At 45.1% G+C, this 24,455-nt stretch overlaps 1 protein-coding gene across 2 annotated transcripts in view; it reads left to right on the forward strand.

Moving 5' to 3' along the window:
• The first annotated feature begins 526 nt into the window (after positions 1–526).
• The window catches only part of LOC136572678 (cytochrome P450 3A29-like), a 34,057-nt gene continuing 10,128 nt past the window's right edge, over positions 527–24,455 (forward strand). Inside the window, exons 1-9 of one of the 2 annotated variants that reach the window (XM_066573490.1) lie at positions 527–706; positions 5,462–5,555; positions 11,299–11,351; positions 12,086–12,185; positions 12,272–12,385; positions 20,219–20,307; positions 21,750–21,898; positions 23,562–23,689; positions 24,260–24,341. In XM_066573490.1, coding sequence (XP_066429587.1) covers positions 636–706; positions 5,462–5,555; positions 11,299–11,351; positions 12,086–12,185; positions 12,272–12,385; positions 20,219–20,307; positions 21,750–21,898; positions 23,562–23,689; positions 24,260–24,341 — 880 coding nt within the window. In that variant the 5' untranslated portion in view covers positions 527–635. The remainder of the gene's footprint in view (positions 707–5,461; positions 5,556–11,298; positions 11,352–12,085; positions 12,186–12,271; positions 12,386–20,218; positions 20,308–21,749; positions 21,899–23,561; positions 23,690–24,259; positions 24,342–24,455) is intronic. The other variant, XM_066573489.1, reaches the window with a different exon arrangement.

Here is a 24,455-nt window from a genome sequence, read left to right on the forward strand (position 1 = left end):
AATTTGAGGTAGCGGCAGAAATGAGTTGCTGGAAAAGCAAAGGAGACAAAGGTATCTGTGTTGCAAACTTTGCTGACAAAAGTCATGGTTGGAAGAAGGCAACATGGTGGTTTGGGCTTGATGGAAAAGGCTGCAAAAGTACTTGACTCTATTGAGAGAGGATATCACCTGTGAGTACCAGGAATTTACTGTACTGTAATCACTTGTACGGTCTCCAGAGCTTCTGTGTAGATCTGGTATTTTCCACTATTTGGTCAATGTATGGTGGTAATATTGCTCTTTGCATAACTTCTATGATTAGGATGTGCCTCTGCAACTATAAACATGTATTATCTCTTAAAGGCCGGACTCAGGATGTTTTGTGTATGCCTCCCTATTGCCATACACTAGGCATAACACAGTATATCAGTTTTGCCTGGTGTGTTCCCTTCCTGCATGAATACAGAAAATAAATGGCAAGATACGCTCTGGGTTTTTGGTTAGTTGATCCCTCCTCCAGATCAGTGTCACTACAGGGTGGAGTGTAGTATACTACAGCAGCTCCAGTGCATAGAGCTAGAAGTGTAAGAAGACGATCAAGAAGAAGGGACAGAACTAGTAAACACAAGAGAGGCAACATCTAAAGAAGATCAAGCATGAACATCATCCCAGATTTCTCTAAGGAATCATGGATCCTGCTCCTCGTTCTGCTGGCACTTCTCACTTAGTAAGATTTCTATCATTCTCTCTTATAGTCTTTTGTCTTTGTTCCTTTCAGACAGATAATAAGTGAAGGGTCTTGATCCTCATCCATGATTGTGATACAAGTAAACACACAGCTCTGCCCCCACCTACTCCTGCAGCTGAGACCCCTGAGATCGGAAGTAGTGTACTAAACCTAAACATGTACTATGCTACAAAGTTACTGCATATCTTGTGTGCTGCTAAATAATCATCATGTATCTACTGCCCTTAATAACATGTATATATAAGAATGTACAACAGGGAAATCATTACTACCAGCACAGTGCTTTAACCAAGACCTTAAAGGGGTTGTACTAGAATTACTAGTTATTCCCTATCAGCGCCTGCCGCAGGTCTTTTCTAGTCACTCGAGGGATTTTGACTAGCAGTCTCTACAGGAATATGTTGTCAGCCACTAATAGCTTCCTCTTTCTTCCACGTCCGACAGTGTAGCCAGTGATCCTGTAACTGTGAACTACACTTACAACTGTGTCTCTTCTATCCTTTTCCTTGTTTCTGCAAGACAATCATCTATTCTCTTAAAGAGTGCTTGCATTTTTGTTCTTTAACGTTCAGAATAAGTGATTTTCAGCATTTTCGCAATAAGTTTTATCAGTCTGTTCTGTACATTTTTCTTAAATAACACTCTTCTGCTATGTAGCTAACTGAATATGCGACTGAAAAATCTGTCTTCACCTTGCTGTATAACAGTAGAGGGCGCTACATCCAGAGGTGTCTGCACCTGTTCTCTATAGATCAGATGCAGACACTAATGTACGGTCATGTATAACAGTGTACGAAGGGTCTCTACTTGATATACTTTATTTTCAATAAGGCTCTGGCCACACTCTGCTCGCACCCCCCCTTGCCACCCGTGTGTTATGCTGCTCTCCCCCCTCTTAGGTTGGGTTCACACGGGGCGGATTTGCCACGGAAATTCCGTGCGGAATTTCGCCGCGGCAAATCCGCATGCGGCCGCTAATCCCGGGATTAGCCAGCCATGTGAAGGAGATTGACGGCTTGATTGACTGACTGTCAAATCGCAGTATGACGTAATGCTATAGTATCACGTCATAGTGCAGTAGCGATCAAAGCATCGCATGTTGTAGTCCCCCACGGGGGCTTAGAAGAAAAGTGAAAATAAGATCAATAAAGTTTTACTAATTGTAAAAAAAAAGTAACAAAAGTTTAAATCCCCCCCCCTTTTGCCATATCTATAATAAAAAAAATCAAAATCATAAAATAAAAATACATATTTGGTATTGCCGCGTCCGTAAAAGTCCGATCTATCAAAGTAGCACATTATTTACCTCGCACAGTGAATGTTGTGTGCAAGAAAAAAAAAAGACGTCAGAAATGCACTTTTTGTTACCCTTTCTCCCAGAAAAAAATGCAATAAAAAGCGATCAAAAAGTCGTTTGTATGCTAAATTGGTACTAACGTAAACTACAGGGCATCCCGAAAAAAATGAGCCCTTGCATAACTATGTCAGAGGAAAAAAAAAAAGTTATTGCGCGCAGAAGATGCAGCAGAAAATAATTTAAAATAATTAAATGTCTTTGAAAAAAAGTACAGTAAAAAAAAAAACTATACAAGTTTGGTATCGTAGTAATCATTCTGACCCATAGAATAAAGTTATCGGGTCATTTTTGTTGCAGTTTGTGCGCCGTAGAAACAAGGCGCACTGAAAGATGGTGGAATGTCATTTTTTTTTTTCATTTTACTCTACTTAGAATTTTTTCCGTTCAAAAGTATTTTATTCGCATAGTTTCCGATATACAAGCATATATTTGTCAATTGCATAATAAATTGGAATGGTACGTACAGTAGTGGTATTGACATCTGTAAATAAATTCTTTTCACTTTTGAGAGTTCTGCTATGCGTCTTTTTCCTTTTTTGGGCAGAAGTATACTGTCTATATATAACTAAACTTATACTACAACACAAACATAACTGACAGACAGGGGAATTCAGGGGGTGGGGTGGGTAGGGATGAGGGTAAGGTTGGGGGTGTTATGACCATTGAATCTTTGAACACTGTTTAAGGCGGCAGGGCCCAGCTCTGAGCCGCCCCATGCCCCACTCCGGAGGGCTTCCCGAGGGAGCTCCAGAGCCCTCTATAGGTGCCCCGTGGCCACCCAGGCCTTGAATCTTTCAGAAGCTCTGAAGGTAGACCACGCCTCCCAGGTATGATAGAATGTTACCTGGGAGTCACTCTCCTCCGCTCCCATCTCGTCGAAACGCATGAGATCATTTACTTCTTCTACCCACATCCCTCTCGAGAGGGGGGGGGGTTTGTGTTTTTCCAGAGTCTAGGAATGACTCTTCTGGTTGCTAGCAAAAAGAATCTCAAAACATTTCGCTTGATATTTTTGATAGAACCTGGGAGGACTGAGAGGAGGGCCATTTCCTGAGTGAGTCTTAGCTGTGATTTGCAGATGTGGTTATATAGATCGATAATTTCCCCCCACAAGGCAGCCACTCCCGGACAGTTCCACCATATGTGGGACATGCTACCAATGTCGGCCTTGCATCGCCAGCACGTTGGTGGTGTCTGTGGGAAAATTTTGTGTAGGTGTTCAGGAGTTCTATACCACCTGGCCAAAATTTTGAAATTTAGGTCTTGAGCCTTACCGGCCGAAGACATTTTGTGACATAGTGTCCAGGCTCTCTCCCAGTCCTCTTTCGGTAGACTGTGACCCAGTTCTTTTTCCCAGACTTCTATGTATGCGGGGCTTTGGTCCTCTGCCTCCCGATTCAGCATCAGTTTGTATATAGTTGAAATCGTGTGTCTCTGTGTGTTTGAGGACATGGCCATTTGTTCAAAGGGCGTAAGAGCCCTTGTTAGGTTCACCCGAAGAGCCAGGGAACCCACATACCCCCTCAACTGAAAATATTGTAGCCAGTATCCGGGACCAGATCCTCCATCACCTATTATTTCAGTGAATGGTTTCAAGCTCGTGTTGGTCATGACATCTCTGATTCGTGGTATTGGTGTAGTCTGTAACCCTAATATGGACGTTCCCCCTAGCGTTGTCTCAAATTGTGGGTTTGTCATGAGAGGTGTTAGTGGGCCAGGGACTGAGACCATGCCTTCTTTATGCCCGAATTCTGTCCAGGTCTTAAGTAGTTCCCCTACAAACGGAGATATGTCGGGGATCTCTTTTATGAGTCTAGATGGGATCCACGCTGTTCCCCGGAGGGTCCCCGGGACCAGGGAGTGTTCCGCAGTGACCCAAAGTTTGTGGCTGTTCTCTTTTAGTAGGTGTAGCACACAGTTTGTGAGGGAGGCTTTATAGTAGAGATTGAAATTGGGCAAGCTCAGGCCCCCTTTTTCCTTTTGTCTGGTGAGGAGTGAGTAGCGTAGGCGTGGCTTCTTTCCCCTCCAGACAAACGCCGTGATGAGGGTCCGGAGGCGTTTTAGATAGTAATTTGGGAGTTTCACCGGGACCGTCTGGCATATATAAAGAAATTTTGGGAGAGAGTCCATTTTGATTACGTTGACTCTGCCACTCCAGGACAGAAACAGGGAATTCCATTTGTTAGGATCCCTTTCTAGTTCCGACAGGAATGGAAGAAAGTTCAGTTTAAAGGTCTGCGTTGTGTCTGCTGGGAGCTGGATGCCCAGGTATTTTATAGAGGGCCGTTTCCATCTAAATGGGAATTGCGCCTCCAGCTGTGATGCCTCGGCCTGCGGCAGCGTCACGTTCAGGATCTCTGATTTTTGGGCGTTTATTTTATAGTTGCTTACTCTACCGAAACGTTTGAACTCTTGAAGAATTACAGGTAGTCCTATGCGCGGATTGGACAGATATAGTAGCAGGTCGTCCGCGAACAGGGCCATCTTATGCTCAACTTTCCCAGTCAAGATCCCCCTGACTGAGCCATTTTGACGGATCGCGTTAGCTAGGGTTTCCATTGTTAGAACGTATAGAAACAGGGAGAGGGGGCAGCCCTGCCTGGTCCCGTTTGTTATTTGGAAGGCGTCCGACAGGGATCCATTTACCTGAATCCTGGCTGTGGGGTTTCGGTATAGGGCCATGATTCGGTCTTTTGTCCTCGGGCCTACCCCTATTTTATCTAGTGTGGCCGCGAGAAAGAGCCAGCTGACCCTGTTGAATGCCTTCTCTGCGTCGATCGCCAGGAGGCATAGCGGGTCGCCCCTGTCTCTACTTAGAATTTTTTATATATATGGCACTTCAAATAGCGCAATTAAAAACTACAACTCGTCCCGCAAAAAACAAGCCCTCATACAGCGACGTCGATAAATAAATAAAGGAGTTATGATTTTTTTTAACAGGGGAAGGAAAAAACAAAAATGGAAAAAAAAAGGGCCGCATCCTTAGGGGTTAAATGCCACACATTCATGGCAAGAAATGTCAAGTCTTTCCTTTTTTTAACCACAATGAGGATTTAAAATCTGTATGTGTAAAATTCTGCACTTTATGAACTTCCATTGAAAATAATAGGTTTCGGAAGCCATGAGGATTCCATCGCTGATTTCGTCGTGTAATCCGTTTACACATTCCTCAGTGTGAACGAGGCCAAAGATTTGTGAATATTCAATTTATCATCCATATGATATTATGTACAAATGTTTAGATGCGGACTGTTTGGATTGGATACTGGGGGAGCATTTCCTTTGTTAGATATTAATGGTAGTCTGATTAATGTGATAAAGTTCCTTGTCTTGGTGTATAAAAAAACCCACAATAATAAAACACATTTTTTTTCCAGTTATGCGATCTGGCCATATGGAGTATTCAAACAATATGGAATACCCGGTCCTAGGCCCCTTCCATTTTTTGGAACCTTTCTGGAAAGCAAAGACGTAAGTTGAAATACGCATCATGTGATTAATTATAAATATACAATTCATTAACCTGTTGAGGACAGGACTACTTTAAACTTTCTAAAAATGGTTCAGTTTTGTAAGTACAGTTAGGCTTTAAGGGCTCGGTCACACCAGGTATATTCGTGTAGCTAACTTACATGTGCAAAGAAATCGGGACTATTAGAACCAATGGTTTCCTATGGAAACATTCAGATGCAGGAACTTTAGCTGCACAAAAAACTCACATCTAAAAAGAAAGGACATCAGTGAATGAAGTTCACGCAACCCAAACTTCCTGCTGCATGAAAAGCTAGGACCTGACCTATCCTTGGTGCGTGATTTGCAGGAGTTTTCATAGACTCCTATGGGAGCTGGACAAAAAGGAAGGGAGTGCTGCCACGCCGCTGCTATCTCCACGGGCCTGTAGGGATTTTCCCATAGTGCGGAGAGAGAGAGCGAGATGAAAGGAGTCTCCGGGGAACCCCCTTGATCCATTTTAACTCGATATTTTTGCGCACCTAACTCCTGGATGATTGTCACACCCCTGTGAATGAGCCCTAAGGGTTACAGGGAATCTGCTTCTCAAACTGCAGGCAACATGTTATAGAGCAGGAGGAGTTGAGCAGATTGAGGCGAATTTCAGAGCAACGTGGTTTTCTCCCCTTTAGGGCTCTTACCCACTTGCGTCTTTTTAACGCTGCGATATCGCTGCGTTTTTTTCATGGGATCGTCAATGGGACTTTCTAATGTTAAAAACTCATCGCACAAAAATCACAAAGCACAAACTTGCCATGCGTTTTTAACATGAGAAAGTCCCATTGACAATCGCGTTAAAATACACGCAGCGATATCGCAAGGTTAGGTTATCGCAGCCATATAATGGGACACAACAAAGCCACTGATCTCTATGGAATTCAGTATTTTCATCTTCACTAGCTCTTTTCCCGTCCGCGATTTGTACGGCCGGGAAAAGATAGGAGCTGCCCTACCTATCCCGCACGTAGTGAATACATTGTGCGGGGAAGATCGGGCAGCCGATATCTTCCTGCCTCTTTTTCAAAACTCCTACGCTCTGGCGCAAAGTCTGAACTGCCGGCCAGGGAGATGTAATCTCCCTCATTCAGGCACAGCTACGTTCCATATAATTAAGCCTTGATATATAGTTTTATGGGAAAAGATTCAGTATAAGGGTTCATTCACATAGAGCTGGCAGTGATTGCATACGGGCTGCGATTGGCACTACACATGCCCAGGATTCTGATGCCACAGACATGTACAGTATGCCTTTTTTTTTTTATTGCGCACTCTGTGCACAGTGGGGCTGCGTATTGAAATGCTGCCCCTTCACAATGCCTGTGAATGGACTGCGTTTCATATGCAGCCTTTCAAGGGCTCCGTATGATATGTGGACAAATAGAGCATGCTGTGATTTATTTCTCCTGCGCATCATACGTACTTTTCACTCAAAGTCCAAACACAGGTGTGAGTGGAAGAATGAAAGTCCATTGACTTTCATTGCCTCCATTCACCGAGTGTTAAGCACGGGAAATATGTGTGTGTAATACGCGGTGACAGTATGCCAATGTGAATGAACTCTAACTTGTATTATATTTATTTATATCTATGCTCATTCGGAGCTGAACAGTCAAATGGGCGGAGCTATCAGTGATTGACAGCTGTCTGTGTATAACTGTACATACAGGGGTAGCTGTCAATCACTGATTTCTGAGGTTATAAGAATACTTAAAAAGTTCCTAAATGCTGTCTGAAAGCTCACCAAACAATGCCCCAATAGATCCTGTCAGCGCTGATAGCAGAACACTTACCAGAGCTAATCTGCTGCTCCGCTGTTTCTATGAGATTGAAGTGAGGTAAGTATGTATTATTTTTTTTTTATGGCCTTGAAAAAAAAAAAATTAAAATAAATTATAGTCGGATACCCTCTTTAAAAAAAAACAACAACACAGATATTGTTTCCAGGGGTTTTCCTGGGAAATACTATTGATTACCTACAGTATCTTTAGGACGGTCAGACGAGCATGTTTTTTTGTGTGCCTATGTGAACGGGAAAAAAAAGTTATGGGCGTTAACTGACCATAAGCAATTCATTTTTTTTAAGGTATTTTTTTCAATGTATTAAGTAATAAAATACAAAAATGGTATAAATTTAGTATTGCTGTACTTGTACTAACCCACAGAATAAAGTCAATGTGTCATTTTTACTGCACCATGACTACTATAAAATACCCTTCCCAGTGCAGTTCTGGGATTTTTCACATTTCACCCACTTGGAAATTTTTAAAAGTCTTCCAATACATGATATAGCACATTAAATGGTACCATTAAACAATACAACTCGTACTGCAAAAAACTAGCCCTCGAGTAAATATGTCATCTGAAAAAAAATTAAAAAGTTATGATTTTTTGAACGCAGGAATACCACATTTGCAGAATGGGACCTGAACACAGATGCATCTATGAGCCTTAGTCATGAAAGTGTTAAAGGGGTTGTCCCGCGCCGAAACGGGTTTTTTTTTTTTCAACCCCCCCCCCCCCGTTCGGCGCGAGACAACCCCGATGCAGGGAAGTAAAGAAAGTTTACCGGAGCGCTTACCGTAATCCCCGCGCTCCGGTGACTTCAATACTTACCGCTGAAGATGGCCGCCGGGATCCTCTGTCTTCGTGGACCGCAGCTCTTCTGTGCGGTCCACTGCCGATTCCAGCCTCCTGATTGGCTGGAATCGGCACGTGACGGGGCGGAGCTACACGGAGCCGCTCTCTGGCACGAGCGGCTCCATAGAAGACTGCTGAAGACCCGGACTGCGCAAGCGCGGCTAATTTGGCCATCGGAGGCCAAAAATTAGTCGGCACCATGGAGACGAGGACGCTAGCAACGGAGCAGGTAAGTAAAAAACTTTTTATAACTTCTGTATGGCTCATAATTAATGCACAATGTATATTACAAAGTGCATTATTATGGCCATACAGAAGTGTATAGACCCACTTGCTGCCTCGGGACAACCCCTTTAAGTTAGTATAACACAGGATGATTGCTCTGCTTCCAAATAAACGCTGTAATTACTTTGCTGTCTTGTATTCATGAGAGTGAGATAGGAATTTACATTTCATATTCATGCAAAGACATGTGGACATGTAATGTGTCTCGGCAGTGTTGAGGCTAGACCACAGAATATTGCACAAGGAAAGTAGGAAAAGTTGGGTTTCATAAAAGTAGTTCATTTATTAGTGGGTAACAGCACCAAGCTACTTGGCAAACAGTCTGTTGAACTTCCCGCCTTCTGGCCTATACAATGGAGGTGGCGTTTTGTATTGGTATTGGGTTCACCTGCTTCTCAGACTTGCACTCTTCAGTGACTTCCCCACAATGCCTCTGGATTCAGCAGTTACTACTGTTGCTCACTACTTGCTGTAGTCATGCTATGCTCACAAACAACTCTGCAAGAACAGGAGGACCCCTGTATATATGGTTCACTTGGAACATGGGGGCAGCGTGATCTTAAATGGTTTGTCCAGGTGCAAGACAATTTTTAAAAAATTGATCCAGGTCTGCTAAAACAATAAAAGCCGGAGCTTTGTGTTTCTATGCTTGATCGGTATCCATATTAATTATTAGAAATTTATTATTGGGCGATTCTGAGCTTTACTGACAAATGTTATTTACCTACAACAAATATGTTTATTGACTAACAACTTCAACCTTCAACTTCTCTGACATTGTGGATAACGAATCTAGTTGCACCATAGGCAGAACGATTAATGTTTCAATGGGGTTGTCCAAAACGGTGAAAACAATAAAACAGTTCTGAGCTGCGCATAGATGGAACTGCTTAGTAGTGAAGCCAGTTTGGCAATGTAAATGTAACACGCTGTACCCAGTCTGTTATTGAAAGCCATAAATTATAATCCTGATTTGCCCTTTAACCAGGCTACACTCAGTAATCCGAAATTTGTGAAAATACAATACAGTTTCATGAATAATTAACCCAAAACACAACAGATGCACCCAGTAGTAAATAAAAGCCAGAATTTTTGGCAGAAAAGTTTTTGGCAGAGAAGACTAAGGGAAAATGCCCCTAAAGACAGCAGACAGAGCATACAGCAATTTTGAAATTATGCCATATACCTATAAAAACACACCAAAAGTGAGAAAAAGAACACTTAAAACTGCTATATTTATAAGGCTTTTTACATATTACTGGTGACCTACAGTTAAAGGGGTGGTCTCGCGAAACAAAGTGGGGTTATACACTTCCGTATGGCCATATTAATGCACTTTGTAATATACATCGTGCATTAAATATGAGCCATACAGAAGTTATTCACTTACCTGTTCCGTTGCTAGCGTCCTCGTCTCCATGGTTCCGTCTAAATTCGCCGGCAGCTTGCTTTTTTAGACGCGCTTGCGCAGTCCGGTCTTCTCCATTCAGCACGAGCCGCTTCAGTGTGCTCCCCGCTACAGCTCTTCTGCGCATGCGCAGACGAGCTGTCACTGCTCGGGAGCGTGCTGGAGCGGCCATTCTGTACCTTCCTCTGTTAGGGGAAGGTGCAGAGCTGCCGAGCTGTCCGGAGAAGCCGCCCAGCTGTCCCGCCGTCCAGCTGTCCTGGTAAGTGATGGGCCGGGGGGGGGCTGCCGCTGCGCCGGGGGGGAGGGGGGGCTGTCGCTGCGATGGGGGGGCTGTCGCTGCGCCGGGGGAACTAGCGCTGGTGCCGGGGGGGGGGGGGGGGGGGCTGTCGCTGCGGCGGGGGAACTAGCGCTGGGCCGGGGGGGTCTGTCGCTGGGCCGGGGGGGGCTGTCGCTAGGCCGGGGGAACTAGCGTTGGGCCGGGGGGGGCTGTCGCTAGGCCGGGGGAACTAGCGCTGGGCCGGGGGGGGGGGGCTGTCGCTGGGCTGGGGGGGGCTGTCGCTAGGCCGGGGGAACTAGCGCTGGGCCGGGGGGGCTGTCGCTGGGCCGGGGGGGGGCTGTCGCTAGGCCGGGGGAACTAGCGCTGGGCCGGGGGGGGGCTGTCGCTGCGCCGGGGGGGCTGCCGCTGTGATGGGGGGGGGGGCGGGGCTGCGCCGGTTACCTGCTGCCTGGCGGTGGGTGACTGGTCGGCGGCTGCGGTGGGTCCGGTCGGCGGCTGCGGGGCGTCTGGTTGCCATGGAGACACAGCTGGCAGCGTCTCGGGAGGCTTAGTAATGTGTACTTAATGGGGGGGACTGGGCAAAAAAAAAAAATTCACTGCTTCCTCGAGACATCTCCTTTAATAACTGGATGTTTAAAAAAAAATGCAAAATTTTTTGCAAGACTTTTATTTGTGACACCAGTTTAAAACCGTTCTAAAAGATTGTGGAACTTCTGCCACTTGGCTCATTATGGAATGTGCTACAATCTTCTACTTTGCTTCTGCGTTCCGTTGTCCTAGGAGCCAAACATTGGTTAAACTCGAAGTGCCGAATCCGTCACATGCCGGATTAAACAGCGCTGGACGGAACCCATTGACTATAACAGGTTCCGTCTGGTTGCCGTTATGGATTCCGGAATTTTCTTGGATGAACTAGTCCTGCATGCAGCTCAGTATCTTACTGAGTTTTAACAGAAATATGTGACGGAAGCTCAGAAAGGAGTGGATGTCAGCGAGCTGGTCACTAACCTAAACTATACAGCTAATGTTGTCCTTAGTTCACATATTATCACTAATTTTATTTTTCATTTGTAAAACAATTTTTATTTATTTTTCAGGGGCTTTTTAAATTTGACATGAAGTGTTTCAAAAAATATGGAAAAATATGGGGGTGAGTTCAAAAATGTAATGTATTAATATGATTATTATTATTAATATGAAACTGTGTGTGTGGATCATTCATAGGTGCAGTGTACTTTCCAATATCTCACAATATCCTGTGCTAAGCTGTATATCAGTGGCTATAAACTAACAGACTGTACACAGAAAGCCCGCAGCAGATTCTGACCCTGGCAGCAGCGGCATCTGAGCGTACCAGTCTTTCTTTCTCTTTATCTGTACTGCAGATGGTCTGCATGGCTCACTGTCAGACATGCGCAGTACAGATTTTTTATTTGACTTCAATGGAAGCTGTCCACACAGAATCCACGCAAGAATAGAGCGGAAATGACAGTTGTAGTCTTCGGGGCCCGTCTGGAACTATTTGGTTCTGTTCAAAGATGGAGCCGTTTGGCCACAGGGATTCCCCTTTCCTTCTCTTTGAGCAGAGAAGAAAAGCAGAACCCCAAGCGCAGATGTGAAACTACCCTAATGTTCATAAATTCTAGATTGCTTACACTGAAAAATCCCCCCAAAGTATTCCTATTTGTTGTGTAGAGAGTCCAATCCACAATCTTGCTTCAATAGAACATCAATTTTCATTAAATTACACACTAAGTGCCCCATATGTTCATTGTTTTATATTAATAGGAAACATTATTTAGCATTTTTGTCCTGTTTCACGTGGATCGGCCCTCTAGTTTTGGCCCTCATAATATGTCTGAACAGCTCTATTTTCGGTACCAGGTTCTACGATGGGAGACAGCCAGTACTTGCTGTTATGGACCCAGCAATCATTAAGTCCATTCTCGTTAAGGAATGCTACACTATATTTACAAACAGGAGGGTAAGTCTGCTAATCAAATCCAGTTTTGTTTTTCACTATTTCTGACAATGATTTACATATATATACTGTATTTCCTTTCTTTTTAGGATTTTGGCCTTAATGGACCAATAGCCTCATCAGTGGCAAACGCTACTGATGACCAATGGAAGAGGATACGAACAGTGTTGTCGCCAACATTCACCAGTGGTAAACTTAAGCAGGTAGATTATATAGATGTATCATAAATACGACCATGTTTTTCTTTATCATAGTGCTCTGGATATGAATTTCTCCAGCAGGGTGGGAGGTATTCTGGAGCTTCCTAATTATGTAGTATGGTGTGTGCACGCAATGAAAGGAACCAATCGGACACAAGTTATCAGTCTTGAATCTCAACCAGCTCTGGGTGTTACAATCCCAGAGCCCTAATTTATTAAAACACATAATACCTGCCCTTCATGGGCAAATAACATATTACATAGTGGTATATACTTCTTGTTATTCGTTGAGACATATAGAATCTCCTCCCTTCCCCCTGCCACCTCAGGCCCCGCGTACAAACTAGCCTTTGTCTCCTCAACATGTGGTCAGGCAAAGACCAGTTTCTTGGAACTTAGACCTATATTGGGCTAATATATATATATTGTGAGACGGTGACCGGCAAGGTGCTGGAGGGCAGGTATGTTTCGCCTAGGATGCTCTCCTATGCTGCTTTGGGCAGATACGTGCCACCGAGCAGTGGAGGAAGCCGGCAGTATAGTGTTAGTAGCATTAAGCTACTAACACGTTGTAGCAAGTAAGTGGCTCCAAGCCGCATAATCCGGGCCGGCTTTTCCTGGAGTGACCAAAGTGAAGGGTGGGATGGTCACTCCCACGTACCAGGTGAGGCTGGTACCAGGCCTTATAAAGCCTGGGCCTACAGGGCCTAGAGGAGAGCTGAGACCTTTGCAGGTTTGAGAGTCCTGGCTGGCTGTGTGCAGGAGCCATTTGGTTACCAGTGTGTAGACAGGGACGATCCATGTTTAGTTAGTGCTCAGACGAGCAGGATTTACTTTATGTTTGCCTGGTGTTAAGGCCTGTATTTTGCTTTGTTTGCACTGAAATAAACCCAGGCGAAGCCTGGACTAAAGACTTTATCCCAAGTGTCACTGTCTCTGACTGCTTATGCCCAGGTTGCTACCGATCCTAAACGCTAATCCCTCACATATGGTGGAGGATGCGGGCAGCAGTCTTAAAGAGACATACACCAATTAATGGACATTTTGCTGCAGCAGCTGGAGAACCGTTGCTAAGGGCAACCGCCCAAGAGAGATTGACTGGAGAGTGCTGTAACCCCCATGTCCTGGGTGAAAGCTGCAACGGCACAGCCATCAGATACAGCCAAGATGGAAGAACTGATAAAGCAGCTGGTGCAAATGAACGTGCAGCAGCAACAAGTGACGGCGACCCAGCAAAAGGTCCATGAGGAGGCCATGAGAGCTCAGGCCGAGACTAATGCTCTCCTGGCGGAAGCCAATCGGTTAGCCTTGCAGGAGCAACAGCGGGTTAACCAGCAGCTGCAAGAGCAAGTCCTGGCGGTGGCGCAAAGTGTGCAGAGGTCGTCTGGTTCGCTCCCCACCACCCGTACCGCGGTACAGGCGGCCTTACAAAAGATGACGGCCACCGATGACATCGAGGCCTGTCTCGCGGTCTTTGAGAGAGTGGCCGAGAGGGAGAAATTACCGGCGCCTCAGTGGGCTGAGGTAGTAGCGCCTTTCCTGACAGGAGAACCCGAAAAGGTCTATTTTGACCTCGGTGAGCAGGATGCCAAGGACTATATTAAGCTCAAAGGTGAGATCCTGGCACGCTTCGGCGTGGACACCCGCGGGCTGGACGAGTACACGCCTGGACTTTCGCAGATGACCTACCAGCTCGCTCCCAGATGTACGACCTGTTCCACCTGGTGAGAAAGTGGCTGCAGCCGGAGGAGTCGTCCCCGGCAGAGATCATACAGAAAGTGGTTCTGGATAAGTTTATACGCTCGTTGCCCCCCGCAATCCAGCGCTGGGTGGGACAAGGAGGTCCCCAGGATGTGGACAAACTCGTGAGCCTCGTCGAGAGGTATAAAGCCACGGAGGACTTATTGCAAGCCGTGCCTCCTGGACGTTCCAACCCCAGGAACAGCAAGTCGGCTGGAGCACCTGGTAAGACTGTTCCATATGTAAGGGGTGTAAAAAGTGTCCCAAGGGGAGGCGGCTCAGAGGGGGATCATTTGGGGCAGAGGAGGAGCCCCAAATGGACATTCGGGTCCCGGGTAGAACCCCAAGGAGACCGGGCCTCCATACGATGTTGGCGCTGTCATGAGCCCGGGCATCTTGCTGCCAACTGTCCCCTCACTGTGGAACCCATGGACTGTGACTCTGCCCGGCGGAGGTCGATGTTCGCACGGCCAGTATGTTCTGCAGAGACTGTGTCAGAGACTGATCGACCAGTATGTCACCTAAAGGTGAATGACTTTGCGGTGACAGCTCTACTGGACTCAGGGAGCTTGGTTACGCTGGTGCACTCCAGCCTGGTCGATCCCACAACCTTCACCGGCCATCGCATGGGGGTTGTGTGTGTGCATGGGGACACCAAGGAGTATCCTATTGCCCTTGTAAGACTTGAGACTCCGTGTGGACTTGCCACCCATGAGGTGGGCGTCGTAAAATCCTTAATGCACACCGTGATCCTCGGGAGAGACTTTCCCCTATTTTGGGACTTGTGGCGACACCGAGGGTCGTCTGCAAATAAGGTTCATGATAATGCAAATGTGTATGATGTGTGTCCAGAACCGTTTGACCCTGAGGGTACGGTTCCGGCAGTAGGGGTGACCCAAGAGAATGGGGATAACTTTCCCTTAACAGTATTGGTGGGTGAGACGGAGGTACAGGATGAAGTGGTTGCTATGCCTGACTTGGAGGTCTCACGTGCCAATTTCGGAACTGAGCAGATCCGAGACCCCACCTTAGTAAAAGCCAGGGAAAATGTTAAAGTGATAAATGGGGAGCCTCAATTTCCAGGGGCTGATACTGTGTTTCCACACCTGGCAGTCAACCAAGAATTGTTGTATCAGGTTGACAAGGTCCGAGGGGAGGTTGTGGAACAGCTGGTGGTACCTCAGTCATATCGTAGGATGGTCGTAGACCTGGCGCACAAGCATGTGCTGGGAGGTCATCTTTGGAGCGAAAAGACTAGGGAACACATACTTCAGCGTTTTTTTTGGCCTGGGGTACATGGGGATGTAAAACATTACTGTGAGTCGTGCCCAGAGTGTCAAATAACAGCTCCTATGCCCCATTACCGGAACCCCTTAGTGCCCTTGCCCATCATAGAGGTGCCGTTTGAGCGGATCGCTATGGACCTAGTTGGGCCCTTGGTAAAGTCTGCCCGGGGTCACCAACATATATTAGTGGTTGTAGACTACGCCACCCATTACCCCGAAGCCGTTACTTTACGCAATACGTCATCCAAGGGTATTGCAAAGGAACTACTTCACATGTTCTCCCGCATGGGCATACCAAAAGAGATCCTGACGGACCAAGGAACCCCCTTTATGTCAAAGGTCATGAAGGAATTGTGTAAGCTGCTGAATATTAAGCACTTACGGACATCTGTGTACCACCCACAGACGGATGGTCTGGTTGAGAGATTTAATAAGACCCTAAAAAGCATGCTCAAAAAGGTAGTCAATAAGGATGGGAAGGACTGGGACTGTCTGCTGCCATATTTAATGTTCTCAATCCGTGAAGTCCCACAATCCTCCACTGGGTTCTCTCCCTTTGAATTAGTTTATGGTAGACATCCCCGGGGGCTCCTTGATGTAGCCAAGGAGACCTGGGAGCACGAGTCCACCCCCTACAGGAGTGTTATTGAACACATCTCCCTCATGCAAGATCGAATTGCAGCGGTCATGCCCATTGTTAGAGAACATTTACAGCAGGCTCAAGAAGCCCAAAGCCGGGTATATAACCGGTCCGCCAAGGTGAGAACCTTCAACCCTGGGGATCGGGTACTAGTGTTGGTGCCCACCCTAGAAAGTAAATTCCTAGCAAAATGTCAAGGACCCTATGAAATAATTGAGAAAGTCGGAGAGGTAAATTATAAGGTATACCAGCCAGGTAGGCGGAAACCAGAACAGTTGTACCATGTAAACCTAATTAAGCCATGGAAGGACAGAGAAGCCCTGACTGCAGTGAGCACCCCCCATGGTGAGGTCCCAGAGGTGTGTGTATCAGGGTCCCTGTCCAAGTCCCAACAGCAAGAATCTAGGGAATTTATACGTCGTAATGCGGATGTGTTCTCCGATATACCAGGGCGTACTGGTGTCATAAAACACGACATTATAACTGAACCAGGGGTAAAGGTTCAGTTGAAACCGTACAGGGTTCCAGAAGCCCGCAGACGAGCCATCTCAGAGGAGGTCAAGAAAATGCTAGACCTCGGAGTAATTGAGGAGTCGAAAAGCGAATGGTCCAGCCCTATCGCGCTGATACCAAAACCTGATGGCTCTCTGCGCTTCTGTAACGATTTCCGGAAGCTAAATGACATGTCAAAATTTGACGCATACCCAATGCCGAGAGTGGACGAGTTAATTGAGAGACTGGGTCATGCCAGGTACTTTTCCACTCTCGACCTTACTAAAGGCTACTGGCAGGTTCCCCTTACAGAGAGCGCGAAAGAAAAGACTGCGTTTGCCACACCAGAAGGGTTGTTTCAGTACATCTGCCTACCCTTTGGTTTGCATGGAGCCCCAGCAACCTTCCAAAGATTGATGGATATCATACTCAAACCCCATCGTCAATATGCGTCAGCATATTTAGATGATATCATCATCTTTAGCGAAGACTGGGACAGCCATCTACCCAAGGTACAGGCAGTACTGAACTCCCTTAGAAAAGCAGGGCTCACAGCAAACCCAAAGAAGTGCGCCCTGGGTCTTGAAGAAGCACGATACCTGGGGTATATAATAGGTAGGGGTATTATAAAACCCCAGGTCAATAAAGTTGAAGCCGTTCAGGACTGGCCACAACCCACAACTAAAAAGCAGGTGAGAGCCTTTTTAGGCATTGTAGGGTACTATAGGCGGTTCGTGCAAAACTTTGCTAGCATAGCAGCGCCCCTAACAGACTTGACCAAGAACAGTAAGTCAGTCATGGTCAAGTGGAACCCTGACGCAGAAAAGGCGTTCAAAGAGTTAAAACGGGCACTCTGTAGACGTCCAGTGTTAGTCACACCCAATTTTAAAAGGGAATTTATTGTCCAAACAGACGCGTCCGATGTGGGACTGGGAGCAGTTCTGTCCCAAGAAGTAAATGGAGCGGAACATCCCGTAATTTATCTGAGCAGGAAGCTCACGCCACCCGAAAAAAATTACAGTATCGTTGAGCGGGAGTGCCTAGCCATCAAGTGGGCCCTGGAATCCCTAAAATACTACCTGCTAGGTCGGCACTTCAGGCTGATCACAGACCACTCCCCCTTAACCTGGATGTCACAGGCAAAAGAAAGAAATGCCAGAGTCACTAGGTGGTTCCTGACCCTTCAAAATTTTAGTTTTTCGGTAGAGCACAGGGCCGGAAAGCTACAGGGCAATGCCGATGCCTTATCAAGGACGCATTGCATGACGGCGAAAGGTGTCCGACCCCACAGGCTCGAACAAAGGGGGAGGGTATGTGAGACGGTGACCGGCAAGGTGCTGGAGGGCAGGTATGTTTCGCCTAGGATGCTCTCCTATGCTGCTTTGGGGAGCGCTTGGGCAGATACGTGCCACCGAACAGCCTGGGCTCGGTGGAGGAAGCCGGCAGTATAGTGTTAGTAGCATTAAGCTACTAACACGTTGTAGCAAGTAAGTGGCTCCAAGTCGCATAATCCGGGCCGGCTTTTCCTGGAGTGACCAAAGTGAAGGGTGGGATGGTCACTCCCACGTACCAGGTGAGGCTGGTACCAGGCCTTATAAAGCCTGGGCCTACAGGGCCTAGAGGAGAGCTGAGACCTTTGCAGGTTTGAGAGTCCTGGCTGGCTGTGTGCAGGAGCCATTTGGTTACCAGTGTGTAGACAGGGACGATCCATGTTTAGTAAGTGCTCAGACGAGCAGGATTTACTTTATGTTTGCCTGGTGTTAAGGCCTGTATTTTGCTTTGTTTGCACTGAAATAAACCCAGGCGAAGCCTGGACTAAAGACTTTATCCCAAGTGTCACTGTCTCTGACTGCTTATGCCCAGGTTTCTACCGATCCTAAACGCTAATCCCTCACTATATATATATATATATATATATATATATATATACACACACACTGTTACGTGTGCTGCTGAGACATGTTGTACTATTGTGATTCCAGCAGCACAGCACTCCCAGGGTTAATGATTGAGCTGGCTGGGTGTGGTACTGTCTGCTAGCCAATCCCCTGGATCTGTGCTCACATATAAACCCAGCCCCTGGTCAGTCACTGCATGGCCCCTCAGGTGAGTAGTCATGAATGCTTGTCTGGTGAAGTTTGCAGTGTGACTTGGTTCATGTCCGTTTGTACGTTTAAATTCTGTCAATTTTGTGTCAGTTTGCTGTGTGTCCTGCAGTCTGTGTCCTGTCCTGTTGCAGCGTGCGGTGTGAACGGTGTCCGGTTCTGCTGGACTCCTGGTTAGTGTAGGGACTAGCAGTATAACCAGGAGCCGTGAAGTGGCCTGCTAGCTTACAACATCCTGTACAAAATGTCAACCAATACCTGGTATTTATATTCAGCTTCCAATCTGTTACTAGTGGTTGCATGTTGTATGCAGTGTATTCTGGGTCTGTCATGTGGCATGTGAATGCATCCTGTTCTGGTGCGTGGCTCCTAGGATCAGCTAGGGCCCATATCCGAAGACCGCTGGGCTGCCCTTATTGGGGCAATGTCCCCGCTCAGGTAGGGCCACTCTCATTCCTCCTTGTAGCACAGGGTCAGTTGCCTGAAACCGGTGTGAGTCCCTGTGTGACCCTAGTGATACCCGTGTGCGTCCCCTTTGGTCACGATCGTGTGGGTCCCATGCTTTGCCTGCCCACACAATCGTAACATACACATCCTTTCATCATGCCATTGTCCAGCAATTGCCATAACGAATGGGGCCCGCTATCAGCCTCTACAGAGTTAAATCACTACAGCTGTGTAATACATCTAGTTTATACAAATCAATAGACATTTTACGCTAATTAATCATCATTTCTACTCCAATAGAAGAAGTAAGAAACTAAACTACAGCGTGCCTGTGATGACATCCTCTCCAATTTCTTATGAGGATCTGTCCAGGAATAGGAAAAAGTGTCTGCAATGCTTGCAGACTAAACACAATGTCTGTCCATGGGATGCGTATGATATTGTAGTTGGTTGAGCTCAATTCACTTGAATGGGGATCAGATGCAATATGAGACACAGCCTGTGGACAGAGGTTGTGCTGTTTCTGGAGGAAAAAGACCCTTTTCTTTAGTTCTGGACAATGCCCTTTAAAGGGGCTTTCTCACTAATATAACTTTTGGAATGAAAATAACATCCAGTATACCATTTATTTATGATTATGTTGAGTAACCGCTGAGACCCTATGGGCAGTTTATACCGGATTCTGTTGTTTCGCTTGGTCCTAGGAGACAAATAATTGAAAAACCTGAAGCATTGAATCTGGACAGTGCCAATCAGACCCCATTCGTTTTAGTGGAGTCTGGATAACTTCACGAATGTTGTCCTGAATTTCATGCAGCATATTATGCTGTATCTGCTCCGGAGGCTTCTAATATAGCTTCCAGTGCAGATGTGAACATAGTCATACTTCCCTTCCACTCAGGTTGTAGCAAATTTGTCTGTCATAAATTTATGGAAGTTCCAATTTGAAGAAATATCTTGTACAAAAACACCAGTGATACCTGAACCCAACTATCTACTCCCACCTGATCTATACATATCACAGATACAACAAGAGTAGGAATATAAGTGTTCTTGCTCTTGTTGGCACATGAAACCTGATATATTTCTGCAGAAGAAGCCTAATAATCTCTTGTCTTTCATACAGATGTTTCCGATAATAAAACAGTACGGAGACCTTTTAGTGAAGAATATTCAGAAGAAAGTTGATAACAAAGAATTTATAGATATGAAGAAGTAAGTACATAACTTTATTACAGTTTATATACACTAGAGCACAGCTGTTACCAGGTCTTCAGGACCGCTTCCTGTACATGAGGGCACGGGGAAGGAGATCCCTCTCAGCCTAGCTGACTAGCCAGAAGGATCTGCCACATATATTAATTGGGATGTATGGTGCTCCTTAGGCTAGAACTACACAACGACTTTGGTCACAAAAGACTTGCTGTAGCACAACTGTCTTAGCATTGTGATTGGGCTGTTATAAAGCAACTAAATCGCAGACAGGATGCAGACAGGTCACAGTTGTTTGTGACTTGCATTGCAGTTTACGAAGGCAGTCACTTGCTATTCTCGACCTCTGACCAAAAATCCGATTTTTCAGATTTTTTGTGGCTGTCTTTTTATGGAGCATATCAGCTGAAGGTTGCTTTATTTTCCACGCTCCCACTAATTAGTCTTCATGTAGAGAAAATAAACTGATACATGAGGTCCAGGATTTTTGGGGATTTTCAAAAATAAAACATTTTACAATAACAAATTCCAACGCCACCCCCCCCCCCTTCCTCCCAAATAATGTGAGGTTTTGACTTTTTGAATCTTTTTTCTTACTTTTTATTTTTGTCCCCCTAGGGGACTTGATTGTCTTTGCATTTGATCATTTCAATAAAACATTGCAAAATGTCAGTATTGCAGTGTATTATATTGGAATGAGAGATTGATTGAGCCTCATAGGCCACTGCACATGGCAGACCCGGAGGCCAACTTCAAGCTTCTGAGTCCCACTGCCTGTTGAAGTTCATTGGAGAGCGGCACCGGGCTACTAGTATTGTTTCCCCATATGCTCCATTTTGTCCACCAGTTGGTGGCTTTATCTGGTCGGCAGCGTCTTCTAGTGAAATTATTTGTCACACAATTCTACACTATTTTTTCTTCAGCTATTTGAGGCTTCTGATCTCCGGCTCTGGGCTGTCATGCACACTGGGTTTGCTCCGCCCCTTTTCTATCTCTCTGTAGCAACTCATCGGCAGCCTGTGATCACAACAGGGGGGTCTGATGGGTGATGGGGAGCTCCTTCCTCTTCCTCACTTTAACATGTTATGTTCGCATTGACAGTGGCATGTAAAGGGTTAAATAGCTGGGATCTAAGGTTCCTTCAATTTAAGCCATTAGGGTTGGAGCCTAACTATCAGCAGACAGCCAAGCCCCTGTATCGGCACGGGACACCTGTGTGAGTATTCTTATGCAGTACCATAAAAAGGCACATGCTTTAGAATAAGACCCATTAGTGACCACCATAAAAAGGTGTATGGGCGATCTCTAAAGGGGTTAATAAAGGATTATAGTAACACAAAACAAAGTTCTTGTCTGTTGTCCTTCTTACACAAGAGTATTGCATTGAACTACAAGTAGAAGACTTATGTAGCGCCGTCTGTTACATCAGTATTTTATATTTCCAGCATCTTTGGCAGCTACAGCATGGACATTGTTCTGAGTACATCCTTCAGTGTGAATGTGGATTCATTAAACAATCCCAATGATCCATTTGTGACCAATGGAAGAAAACTTTTCAGCATCAGCTTTTTTCACCCTGTGGTCTTAATAGCACGTAAGTTAATGAACTATCTATTTATTAAGTACCTTTCAATGATCAGCAGTAAATAACAGGGCAAACTTGCTAAGCAGAACAAATGGGAAACAGTCCACAATTTCCTCACAGAAGGTACATTAAAAAGTGTCTGTTGCCCCACACCATATTTGTCAAATTCCCAACAAAAAGTCACCTGCAGTCCTCAAACGTGTAGAATGTAACCAAATGACATATAAATGTTACCAAATTGATAGACGTCTATTATCTCCTCTAATAAATCTAACATCAGATGAAACATTGTTCTCATGTGTTTAAAACACCTCAAAATTTGCAAGCATAAGATTGGGCATATACATGCTCCGACCGAGCACCTGGAAATGGTTCTCACAGACACAGTGGCCTGTAACAATGGTGTCACCTGTCTCTGTTGGAACTGTATGTGCTTGTTGGACGATTAGATGATCCTCTCTGCTGGTGATCTGTCGAGCCCGGTTGCCTTGTTTGTGTCCTCGCACATCCACTGGTACAACACCTCCTAACAATCTGGTCAGAACAGCCCAAGTGGCCGTGAATTCATTGGTACGATCATCCAGCTTCTCACATCCCAATAATGTGACCCTTCTTAACCTCTGTTAACTGGGTGAAATTTTTATGATTGCATCTTAGAGGTGTCTACTGATCAACAAATGGAAAAAGAGCTGTACTGCATACAAGTAGCCTTTGAGAGCCGTTTTATAGTCCCAGGGTGGAACCACTTTTAGGGCCTCAGCTAACAAGACCGTTCATCTAATCATACCTCAACTCTACCCGAGATGTAACTGCATGATGATTTTTACAGCAAAACAGCAACTCCTTCTAGGTACTTATTTTTTTTTTTTTTGACAAAGGAGTATTTGTACTTCATGATGCGACATTGGCATACTTTGAATTCAGATTTAGCTACGCTTGACATCTGACTTGGCACAACCATCTGAGCAACAATTGCCTGCTCCAAAGATAGCAAGGGGCAGACATCACAGCAATTACAACCCTTAGCTCGCCTGTCCCCATACTAGCTAGAAAGAGTATATAGCTGCTAAAAATCATAGGCAATAATAACTACTGTGCTCATAAAAAGATTCCTGTTTTGTTTTTTTTTAACTCGTTTTTATTAACATTTTCCAAAATATACAAGCAGGAGGAGGCTGCATTATTGGCCCATGATATTGCATTCTGTGCATTTGTCTTGCATGCAAGATATGTAAATATTTAACTGTAAAACATGGAAACAGTGATCAAGTATACATAGAAAAATGCTCTCCCAACTTTCTCAACCTCCCTTTCCCCATTCCCTCCCAACCCTCAAGAACTCCTTATCCTACCAAAACAAAAAATAAAATAACTATCAACCCATTAATATAAAACTAAAATAGAATAGAATGAAATGGAATTAACTAAACCAAATGATGTCAATCACTGGCGACACTTTGTGAACTTTTGTTTCCTGATTATTTGTGTATTGGGACTATATTGGACCGTAGATCCGCATTCCAGCTACCTACTGGGATCGACTTTTTCCCAAAACGTTTGGTATCTTTCAAGCTACGTTATGCTTAGATTACCCAGACGATTCACAACATCATAAATGTAAGATTCCTGTTTTTATTTGCATCCTCTTCATCCTTCTGTATTTTTATTACAGTCGTGTGTCCATTCCTAGTTCCTCTTTTGGAGAAAATTAATTTCTGCATCTTTCCAATGAGTGTCCTCAACTTTTTTCAAGATGCCATAACAACTATTAAGAAAAACAGGCAGAAAGGAGATCACAAAGTAAGTAGATAGTTAACTCCAGGTGGGGTTCCATCACGGTCCCATGCCACCCATCTTCATCATAATGAAAAGTTTGTGACAAACTTTTTCTTTTTTCACATTTTTGAGCCAACATTGTATTTTGAATATCAGAAAAACTCATAAAAGAAAGAAAATAGTAAATATGTGCGTATAATACTGCGATATATGAAGTTACTAAGGCTCTTCTCATATGGCGTCTACAGTGTACGTATACTGTTTGTGCTGGGGAACCTGTTGGCTCTGTGTTGGTCATATCTGTCAGGGTTGCCTTTTTTACTGCATGGGATAGCACAGAATAATGAACTCCTCCCATGCAGAAGCTTCCAGCAAAAATACTGTGTACTATGCTGTATATTTTTTATACAATGGCAACCTATGGGTGACAGATTCCACTAAGGAGTATCTTTTAAAACATATATATCCAATGTCTTCATCAGAATTCCTCTCTACCAAAACCTCAGATGCACACTGCAGACATAGTAGTCCTAGAGCGAGGCCATTGTTTTCTGTATATCTTTGCTTATTCTGATATTTTCTTTAACCGTTTAGAATCGAGTAGATTTCCTACAACTCATGGTAGATGCTCAGTCTAATGACAACAGTGGTGGAGAGGTGGCTCATGGCTATAAAGGTAAGATGGCATATTTACTAGATCTGTCATAAATCAGTGTACTGTGTGGCCCCCAAATGTTGATGACTAGAAAAGTATTAGAATCTAACAATAAACTAGTGAGAGAGTATACAG

The sequence above is a fragment of the Eleutherodactylus coqui genome, chromosome 7 (assembly GCF_035609145.1).
Source record: "Eleutherodactylus coqui strain aEleCoq1 chromosome 7, aEleCoq1.hap1, whole genome shotgun sequence".
Taxonomy (NCBI): domain Eukaryota; kingdom Metazoa; phylum Chordata; class Amphibia; order Anura; family Eleutherodactylidae; genus Eleutherodactylus; species Eleutherodactylus coqui.